General features: G+C 35.0%; 1 protein-coding gene across 2 annotated transcripts; it reads right to left on the bottom strand.

Annotated features, from left to right (window-relative positions):
* Positions 1 to 3,771: 3,771 nt before the first annotated feature.
* Positions 3,772 to 10,257, bottom strand: LOC306863322 (serine/threonine-protein kinase RIO3-like). Of its 2 annotated transcripts, none has more exons than XM_079406578.1 (13): positions 9,960 to 10,257; positions 8,573 to 8,688; positions 8,117 to 8,256; positions 7,084 to 7,191; positions 6,880 to 6,989; positions 6,648 to 6,791; positions 6,194 to 6,321; positions 5,916 to 6,098; positions 5,638 to 5,797; positions 5,325 to 5,405; positions 4,707 to 4,796; positions 4,518 to 4,625; positions 3,772 to 4,429 (listed from the first exon to the last, which is right to left on the bottom strand). In XM_079406578.1, exons 1-13 carry the CDS (start codon positions 9,993 to 9,995, stop codon positions 4,313 to 4,315), a joined length of 1,521 nt encoding a protein of 506 aa, XP_079262704.1. In that variant the 5' UTR covers positions 9,996 to 10,257; the 3' UTR covers positions 3,772 to 4,312. The 2 variants fall into 2 exon arrangements, with proteins under 2 accessions (XP_079262704.1, XP_079262703.1); XM_079406577.1 differs by having other exon boundaries at positions 8,117 to 8,259; positions 9,960 to 10,240.
* Positions 10,258 to 11,313: the final 1,056 nt, after the last annotated feature.

The following is an 11,313-nucleotide window of genomic DNA, read 5'->3' as shown; positions in this document are numbered from 1 at the left end:
TTGTTTCTTTGTGTTGTATAAATTGCATGCAGTTGTGAAATTAGTCATAATTAACCTAGATCTGGATGTTTTCTATTAAATTTCTATTAAATGTTTATTATAAAATGTCTTTGGGTATATAATAATACATATGAGAACATACATATAGAGCTCTAAACAACTGAGATGGAAAAAAATGGTGATCTGAGTGAGCCGATATAAAAGTCAAAGTATATTTCTAAGAAGCATAACAACATAAACAGAGTAATTAAAGGTGATAATAGCTGAAATATGCAGTTTTAAAGGGTGAAGATGAGACTTGTAATCTGATTACACACAAACACACTGTCCTACTAGTAATTTTTGTCATGGGAAAATATCACACATATGCAGACACATACATAATACTGTACACGTTCTCAAGCATACATGCATTTTTGAGGAATGGGGAAGAAAGTAGAAATTCCAGTTGCACTTTGCTGGAATTATGGCACACAACAACTTGTCCCTACACTCCCTTAATTTTTTTTTTTTTTTTTTTTTTTTTTGTGGTGGGGCAGATTATTAACACAACAGAACCAAATAAAGGCTAACGTTATTCATGTAAGCACATTTAAACTAAAGGATTTAACGTATAGCCTACTTTGTTCATTTGATCCACTACTCCACACAGCGGGGGAAAAAAACAGACATGCCAACTATTTACTGACCTGATGCAGACACATAGCTGAAGCAGATTGATCTCGTTTTGGTGCAGCGAGATTCACGTAAAGTAACGTGAAAATAAGCGGAGCAGTCTCAAATCTGCCCAAATGGCTCTCAATTAGAGCGCGCTGCAGTTCCTCTTTTCACCACAGATTTACGTTGCATGGGGCACTGTTGAGCTCATGAGGGCTCAGGCACAATCTGCCCCGTTTACAGGTACACCTAAAAAAAATTACAATATCGTGGAAAAAGGTCAATATTTTTTGTCACTCATTTCAGAAAGTGAAATCCATATATTATATAGATTCATTACACATAGAGTGAAATATTTCAAGCCTTTATTTCTTTAAATTTTGATGATTATGGCTTACAAATAATGAAAACCCAAAATTCAGTGTCTCCGAAAATTTGAATATTACATAATATCGATAAAAAAGGATATTTTAAACAGAAATGTCAGGCTTCTGAAAAGTATGTTCATTTCTATGCACTCAATACTTGGTTGGGCCTCCATTTGCATGAATTACTGCATCAGTGCGGCATGGCATGGAGGTTATCGGTTTGTGGCACTGCTCAGGTGTAATGGAAGCCCAGGTTGCTTTGATAGCGGCCTTCAGGTCATCTGCATTGTTGGGTGTGGTGTCTCTCATCTTCATCTTGACAGATTCTCTATAGGGTTCAGGTCAGGCGAGTTTGCTGGCCAATCAAGCACAGTAACACCATGGTCATTGAACCAGCTTTTGGTACCTTTGGCAGTGTGTGCAGGTGCCAAGTCCTGCTGGAAAATGAAATCAGAATCTCCATAAAGCTTGTCAGCAGAAGGAAGCATGAAGCATGAAATTTCCTGGTAGATTGCTGCGTTGACTGTGGACTTCAGAAAACACAGTGGACCAACACCAGCAGATGACATGGCAGCCCAAATCATCACTGACTGTGGAAACTTCACACTGGACTTCAAGCAACATGGATTCTGTGCCTCTCCAGTCTTCCTCCAGACTCTGGGACCTTGATTTCCAAATGAAATGCAAAATTTACTTTCATCTGAAAAGAGGACTTTGGACAACTGAGCAACAGTCCAGTTCTTTTTCTCCACAGCCCAGGTAAGATGCTTCTGACGCTGTCTCTGGTTCAGAAGTGGCTTGGTAGCCCTTTTCCTGAAGACGTCTGAGCGTGGAGACTCTTGATGCACTGACTCCAGCTTCAGTTCACTCCTTGTGAAGCTCTCACAAGTGTTTGAATCAGCTTTGCTTGACAGTATTCTCAAGCTTGCGGTCATCCCTGTTGTGCACCTTTTCCTACCCAATTTCGTCCTTCCAGTCAACTTTGCATTTAATATGCTTTGATACAGCACTCTGTGAACAGCCACATCTTTCAGTAATGACCCTCTGTGACTTACCCTCTTTGTGGAGGGCGTCAGTGTTCGTCCTCTGGATCATTGCCAAGTCAGCCGTGTTCCCCATTATTGTGGTTTCAAAGAACAAGAGATAAACGGAATTTATCCTGTAGGGATGGTCTTTAATTGAAACTCAAATGTCAATATTTTGAGATACTGATTTTTGACTTTTATGAGCTGTAAGCTCTAATCATTGAAATTAAAACCAAAAACTTTTGAAATGTTTTATTTTACATGTAATGAATCTAAAATATATGAAAGTTTTACTTTTTGAAATAAGTTACAAGAAAATGAACTTTTTCACGATATTCTCATTTTTTGAGATGTACCTGTAGTATCAGGTATACGTGCCTGCTAAAGCCATGCGTGTGATTTTAATACATACTGCTTTCTTTACGACTTAAAAAATATTTGTTGCAGAATGCTGAACACATTTACAATTTATTATTGATTCAGTTTATATAGAGGTCTATGTTTTGGATGAATATTTTGGCCCATATAGACGAGCCGCGCCTGGTTAAGGGTTAAATACAGATGCATCAGACATGTTTTCTATGTTTTGTTTTTTAAAACTTCTAACGTGAAAGATGTAACATTTCATGTTGACAGAAGGAAGAGTACCAGACGATTCAGCAAAAATAACTATTGACGCTCTACTCTTTGTTTATATGTTCTCCAATTGCAGTGCTAGGAATGACAGATTCTCCATCAGGAGATACAGCAAACAAAATCACATAGGCCAGTTACTTCATGGATCCAGGATACTATGCATCCTGATAAAGTTCCCTTGGCTTTTGGAATTAAAATAGCCCCACATCATCACATAGCCTTCACCATACCTAGAGATTGGCATGGAGTACTTTCCATAAGATCACCTCTCAATGCAAATCAAACCAGCTATTAGGCTAACTGAAATAAAACCATGCCAATCTCTAGGTATGGTGAAGGCTATGTGATGATGTGGGGCTATTTTAATTCCAAAAGCCAAGGGAACTTTATCAGGATGCATAGTATCCTGGATCCATGAAGTAACTGGCCTTTAAAAATAAAAATCTGCCTGCCTCTATGGGAATTTACCATAGGGGTGCCCAGACTTATGCACCCTGTATTTTAAGGAAGAACATTTATTTATTTACGATACATTATTCATTCACAAAGAAAATTGGTGTCCTTAAAGGTTGAATTTTTCCTAATTTTTTTAATTAAGGCATTAAGTTCAATTTCCAAAAGATGAATTTTTATTTCTCTTTTTAGTCAACTTTAGCATGGGTGTCTAAACTTATGCATAGCACTGTATATGTTACTAAATATTATGAGAATTAAAATTTGCCCTGTTTCTTCTAGGTATTTCTAGTTGGACATACTCTCACAAGTCAGGCTTTTAAAACAGCTGTAAGTTCTTTGAAATATCAGTTTCAAAATCATTGTGATGATACACTGATTTCTAGTAATACGTCTGTTCTGGGAGTATGTGAGATTAGTGAGCGGGTACGAAATTCATCGAAAAGGGCAGACTGCTTTACGGCAGAAACAAATGCACGTGTACAGCTATTCACTGTATTTACGACGGCGGATTCCTCTCACTTAACTGTGCAAAAATACAAATTCTCATTTTGAGTGAACTATTCCTTCAAACTTTAGTGCCAATATGTCATCAGCTAAAGAACAAGAGGTCAAGAAAGAAACCAAAGCATGCCTTTCAAGAGTTTTATTTGATCTTTACCTGATTTTACAAAAGATCTTAAAGACCACAAATCTACAATAGTCATCTTAGAAGTAAAATGATTTCATGTAAAAACCCAGGCTGTCATTTTTATGATGAACAGATTGACGTCCTGAGTTCTGCTCAGAGCTCAAATCCAGAGCATTCAGAGATCCTCAGAAGATCTCCAGATCATCTTCATTCTCTGCTTGCTTTTATTGTGGAAAGAGACATGTTTAAAACCACACAAATATAAAACATTACATGTGTCTTTATTGTTGCTTGTTTCCTTATTTTTGGATTTAATTTTTTTTCTGTTTTTAACCATCTTCCAAAACTGTCTTTTAAAAAAATGATAGGTTATGCTAGATGTTTCAAATGACCACGTCACTTTCAACACCGAGCAAACGCATTAACAGCAGAAGGATGGCGCGAGGATGTCACATGGACATGGCGTTCGTCCCGTTCCACAACTTATTTGTGAATGGAGGAATTTTCTCTCCTTTATTTTTTAAATGACTATTGTGCTTGTGCTAATCATCATCATCATCAGTGTTTAATTGGGGTGGGCTGCCTTCACTGGTGTCCGTGAAGATCTTCTTGCCAGATTTCTGCACATGATCTTCATTTCTTTTCTCCAGGGCTTCAATCTGTAAAAAATGTAAGACACAACTGATTTTTAACAACTAAGTCTTAAATATTTGTTGGGTCTTTCTAAAAAATGTTTGAAATCCAGACCCGGGCTAAGAAATCAGCCTCATTATCGCAGCTGATCTGCAGTCCAGACACGGTGTTGAACAGCTCAAACACATTGAGAGCTTCAGCCACACCAGCTTTCTGGAAAAACTGGAGAGAAGAAAAGAGCATTCATTAATGATCAGAACCTCGCTTTAGAGATATTACAGAGCTCTTTATTACACCACTTACTGTGGCCACATTCCTGCAGTCTCTGAACAAGAACTCCAGACCGTGAGGGTGAGTGGGCTCTATGGACTGACTCACATCAATGAACCACACCTTCAGGAGGGAAAAAATTTAAATAAATAAAAATAACTAAGGTGTCATGGGGTTAATAAGATTTTAAAAAGAAATAAATATAATAATAGTACTTTGATTCAGTAAGGATGCATTAAACTCATTAAAAGGGACAGCAAATACATGCATCATGTTAAAAAAACATTTGTATTTAAAATGAATGCTGTTCTTTTTTTAATTAAATGCATCACAGTATCCACAAAAATATGATAATCATGTTTCTTGAGCAGCAAATCAGCATATTGGAATGAGTGGAATAATGCATGATTTTGCATCCCAGAAATAAATTACATTTTAAAACATATTCAAATAGAAAGCAGTTGTTTTAAATTGTAATAATATTTCACAATATTCCTGTTTTTAGTGCATGTTTGATCAAATAAACACAGCCTTGGTGAGCATAAGAAGTTTTAAACTGAAGTGGTTTATGAACACATGACTAGCCTTGCCTTTTCTGTAGAATTTAAAAAGATGTGCTAAAAAGAATGTTTGGACTGGCTTAAAACAAACCTGTCCATCATGCCAGAGCATGTTGTATTCACTCAAATCAGCATGAACCAGGTTACAGTCTTGATACAGACGCTGCATCATCTGTGAGACAGAGAACAACAGGTGAATATCAAGAGCAAATATCCAAGTCAAAATTTACCCCAAGATTAAAACAGAAATAAGACTTATTATTTTATTTTGGTGACAATTAAGCACTGTAATAAAGTAACAAAAATCCTGCATGGACACAATAATGTCTCCATTTCTTATTTTTTTATCCAATATCCATTTAACAATAATAGCAAAGATTGTTGTAGTATTTCAGTACACTCACGTTTAGCACTTGGTAGTATGCTTTCTTCATATCCTCAGAACTCAGAATAGCATCCTTTAGTTTAGGTGCAGGAACGTGGTCCTTTCCAATGAATGACATCACAAGGATATGCTTCTTCAGAATCACCACCTCCGGACACGGGATCCCTGCTTTCTTCATCCTACAAGCACATTTATTGTAGTGTCATCTTAATTTACCCAAGGCATTTAAATCAGTCACATGTGTCATAGTAAATGTCAAATATTTATCTTGTACAGTTAAATGAATCTGTAGGTTACCTGGTGAGGTTGTGCATCTCCTTCTCAGCCCACAGGCGGATAATTTTGCGAGGATTCAGCTTGCTGAAGCGGTCTTTGAAGCGGTAGTCATCCTTGATATATTTGTCCCGGTTCTTAAACTCATTCAAAGTGGTCTTGAAAACTTTCAGGACACACTCTTCTGGAACAATCTTCTCTTCAAAGCTGCACAAGACACATTGAGATAAACACTGCTTAATAAATGCACACTTATTGCGAGACTTAAGCGAGCTGCACACACAATGATGCAAAACACACACCTCCCTCCATTAGCATGGAAAACCACAGCCTCTTTTCCAGTGCTGATACAGCCATTGATGTTCTCCAGTATCCTAGCATTCACCATTTTGTACATGAGCAGTCTGGTCCTGGGGTCCACAGCTTGTTCCTGAGCAAAAGACATGAAATGTACAGTCAGCACATACAAGTGGACACATTACATTTCTTGTACAGTTTATTGAGTCTCAAACCCCCTAAAATAAAAAAAATCTCAAATTAAATAAAATAATAAATTAAAAAAAATGTTTGGGCTCTTTACATTGCATTTCTTCTACAGTTTATATACAATTAAATGAACAAAAATATATATCAAATAAAAAAAAAAAAAGGATTGGGTTTTTGACATTATATTCCTTACAATAAAATAAGCTAAAAAATAAAACAAAATAAATAATATAGAATGGGTTGGGCTCCTAAAAGCGAAAAAGGACTCACAGCAGTAGAGTGCTCCTTCTTATCATGAAGTCGAGCGCTACGGCGCTGCTCGGTCTGACAGTGGCGTTTCAGAGCGTTGTACACATGGTTGGAGAGCTTCAGGTCCATGCCGATCCCGTCTCCCACCTGCACCTCCGGAGCAAACTGCATAGATACATTCAGAGATTGAAAAGATTATAACTGTAAGAACAATTTAAGATGTTATTTTGGATAATGTGTGAACAAGCCTAACATTGTCCATGCGTGCCGTGTTCTTCCGTCCACAGACGTCCTCGTCGTGTTTGGTGGTGATGTTCTTGCCTTTCCCAACAAATCCCTTTTTAGGGGTCGTTGTTGGTTTGTCTGAGTTAGTAAATCAAATGCAGTCAGGTAACAAACTACAAACTGCTAAGGGCACATAAAAATATGCTTTTCTATGTAGCACAAACAAGCTCACCAGCTCTGTAGGGGTCATGGCGAGTGTCTTGCCAATCGACCTCATCTTCAGAGCTGTCACTGTCCTCATACGGATGAACCATGCGGTAGTTCTCAAAGGATATGGAGACTGGAAATTAAATTAACTTAAGGTTTTTACATGCATAAATGTTTATGTATGTTTGTTTATTTATGCATGCATGTTATATTATGTATTTATACATTAGAATTTTTCTGGATTCTGTTTTTTCCCCCCAATTTAATTTCTCTGGATTCCATTTTAATGGTTAAATTACATACAAAAAAATAAATAAAATTACACTTTTATGATCCTATTAAAATTTGCTTTATTTTCCCCAAATTTTGCATTTTCCATTTTAATGGTTTAATTAACTTTTAAATTGTACTTTTAAACTTTAAAATTTAAATTGATATTATTTTAAAACCAACATTAATAATTTATATAAAAAAAATGTTTAAGCCAAATTAAATGTTTAATTTAATTAAATATTAATAAAAAGCGACTTTCAATTGGGGAATACAAAAAAAGTAAATAGATCAATTAATTAACAATCAATCTTTTGAATTAAAATTAAATGAAAATTTGACAATTCCTTTTTTCTTTGCAAACAACTAAGATTTTTTAAATTAATACATGAAAGAAAAATTGTGATACTTTTTAAAAGAATAAAAATTGAAGTTCATTTTATTATTATTTACCAATTAATTTAAATGTTATATTAATTTTAATATTATTACTTTGAAAAGTACATTCTACTGTACAATAGTAATATATGTCACAATCATGGCCAAAAATGGCACCCTTGGTAAATATGATCAAAGGCGGCTGTGAAAATTAATCTGCATTGTTAATCCTGAAGTGAAGTGGCTTTAAGAAAAGAGCTAGAGCAGTGAAAATTCCCATTTCCACCATCAGGGCAATAATTAAGAATTTCCAACAGAAAATGTTACGAATCTGCCTGGAAGAGATATTATATATACACACACACACACAGATTGAAAGCACAGTTTTAAATTGAATTTTTTTGTTTTACCTTTGCTGTCTCCATTAAACTTCTTCTCCTCCCTGCGCAGCTGCGTATCAAACTCGCGATCGAACTCCATCTGAAGCATCTGGGCCAGAATCAGGTCGCTGGCCGTGTCTGCTTCAGGAGCGCAGGTCAGGTCCACACTGCTACTGAAAATAATAACAAGTAAATGCATACAAAAGATGTTTTTGCCATCAGAAATTATGATAAAATTAAAATTTTGTGAGGAGAATTCCGCTGCTACTTTAGTGATTTAAGTTTAAATGCCAGATGAATGATTTTGTAGTAAAAAAGTTAAACACATAGTGGTTGAGGAAAAAAATGTAAAGGTAAAATAAGTGCTAAAAAGGCAAATTTCAAGTGACTATATCGTGTATTACCATTGTTTCTATATATAGAAGTAATACACTACTAGACTCGTAACAGTGCAAATAATTTGATATGTAGGTGTTTGAGACTCACTCTGGGATTTCTGGGAAAGGGCTGCCCTCCTCGTTCAGCTGTCGGGCCAGTTGCTCACTCATAACATCAGCCAGAGAGCAGGGAGCTGGGGCCAGGACAGGAGCGCCCCATGGGCTCTGGAAAAATAACACAAAACAGACATGAAAGACTGATACACTCTAGTGAAGTGAAGCATACTCAGAATTTGTGCTCTGCATTTAACCCATCCAACGTGCACACACACAGCAGTGAAAACACACACACACACACACACACACACACACACACACAGCAGTGAAAACACACACACACAGCAGTGAACACACACACACACACACACACACACACACGGAGCAGTGGGCAGCCATTTATGCTCTATCGCACCATCAACAGTTGACAAGCAGAATAAAAGTCCTTTCACATGTGCCAAAAGCTTAAATTCTGTCATCATTTACTTGCCCTCATGTCATTCCAAACTAGGGTTGCAAAAAGGTGGACATTTTCCAGTAAATTGAGGAAACAGAAAATGTTGAATTTTTGGCATCTTTCGTAAGTTTACGGAAATTTTCCACCCTTTTCCAAACTTTGATTTTATTTCTTCAGTTGAACGTAAGAGAAGATATTTAGAAGAATATTGGTAAACAAACCGTTCTCCTCATTACATAAATATAACAAAAAATACAATGGAAGTCAATGAGAATCAAACCTGATTGGTTCCCAACACTCTTCAAAATATTCTCTCGTGTTGTGCAATAAAAAGAAGCATTTTTGGGTGGATTATCCCGTTAATAACCTCATCAATATGCATCGTCTCACATTAAATCACTCAAATAAAAAGATTTAAAATATATATTTCATTAACAGAAACATATGAACTATATATGTAGAAACACTAACTATTTTAGATTATTTTAGTAACTGAAATATGTTGTAATCAATTTAAATATAAATCCTAAAACCTGAAATATTTAAGCAAATTACTAAAACTAAAAATTATTTAAAAAATATTATAAATATTAATGGAAACAAAGTAAAATGAACATTGAACATATGAAAATAAAAGATAACTCAAAATCTTTATAAATACTCTAATAGGTATAATAAGTAATACTAAAACAACACTGTTTTTAAGTATTAGAATATTTATTTGGCCTAATTAACCCTACAAGAGTTTCAAAGTCCACATGCTTAAATTAACCTCACCCATAAACACTTGCACAAGATAAGACTACCTTAGAATTCTATTCTATTCTATTCAGGGTAAAGTTCGCCAGTTTAACTCCAATCCAGTGTTCAGAGTTGAGTCATCACATGTCTTCTGTTGTATAATGGTTCACAGGCCTTGTACTAAACCAGCTCATATTTTACCACATAATTCGACAATAATAGAACTGTTCGGGAATCTCACCTTGGGCTCTTTTGTAGTTACTTCAAGTTGGTCCATGTTGATTGACAGAAGGTTTAGATTCAAACAGACTAAGAACGAGACGCTTGTATCACTTTATCGCGTAGATTGCTAGAGTAAAACTCGTGTAAGGTTCGGTAATATCGACTTTAATGTAATATGTAACTTCACCGATTATTTTTTTTTTGGCCAAAACCGCTAAAACGTGGTTTAAAAAGACAAGTTAATTCGTTACAGACAATGTGTCAGATAAAAATAGATGTGAGATACAGCCTGCAATGTTTGGTGGGACAACCCCTATGACGTCATAACTCGGATTTTCAAAATAAAAGTCGGACGAAAACCAAATATATTGTATTAGTTGTTTATTTTATAGTGACTTGGAAGTCTTATTTTATGACCATCACAGCTATATAACTAATGTGTAAATTGATTAAGTTTCTTTTTTAATTATAATAACAAAACATGAGATTCATGAAAAAAAGATTCCAGAAGAAACTGATCACTTTAAAAATTCACTTAAATAATTATCTTTTAAATGGTAATAATTAAAATATACCATCAATACATGAATTTATTTTATACTTTTATATTATATTATATTATATTTTATACTGAAAATGATCCTTTGTCTGCATTTATTGAGTATGTCCAGGCAGGACTGTTAGAGCATTAGGCCCAGTTTCACATCATATGCATTGCAGCACTTGCAATAAAAATGTAAATGTAATAAATGGTGCAATGGATTTATTTTTCTCCTTGCATGCAGATACTGGCTTCAGGTCTTTCTCTTTTCCTTTCCGCATTCAACACTGTGCTCAGCCCTGTGACTCTGTGCTGGTGAGTTCCTAACAGTTCAATGTTAAGATATTGAGATTAGGCTATATAGTAACTTGCAGTATGAAGTGAAATAATGAAACAAAATGTATATTGTTTTTGTTTCTCTCATTAGCATCATTTAATTATTATAATAGCATCATAATTATTTTTTTTTACTGTTTTTATTTTATTTTTTTGCTTATTTTCAGTCTGAGTTACATATGGAAACTTGTTTATTTTTTTTAAACAATTCTGACTCGTGCAGTTTTGAGTTTGTATTTCACAATTCTGGCTTTTTTCTTGCAAAACTTAGAAATTTGAGAAAGAAGTCAAAATTGTGAGATGTAAGCTTGCAATTGCAAGATAGAATCTTCAAATTTTGATAAGAAAATTTGTGATTTTTTATTTTTTTTAATCTGTGGTGAAAAAAAGGTGAAATGTAAACTCAGAATTAAAAAAAAATTATATCAAAATTGTGAACTTGGGGAAAAAAGTCAATCAGAAATCAGTCAGTTTTGCTTTTGGAAAAAAGTGAAAA

This window comes from Barbus barbus (genome assembly GCF_936440315.1).
Source record: "Barbus barbus genome assembly, chromosome: 44".
NCBI lineage: Eukaryota > Metazoa > Chordata > Actinopteri > Cypriniformes > Cyprinidae > Barbus > Barbus barbus.
This window is presented reverse-complemented; position numbering and strand designations above follow the sequence as displayed.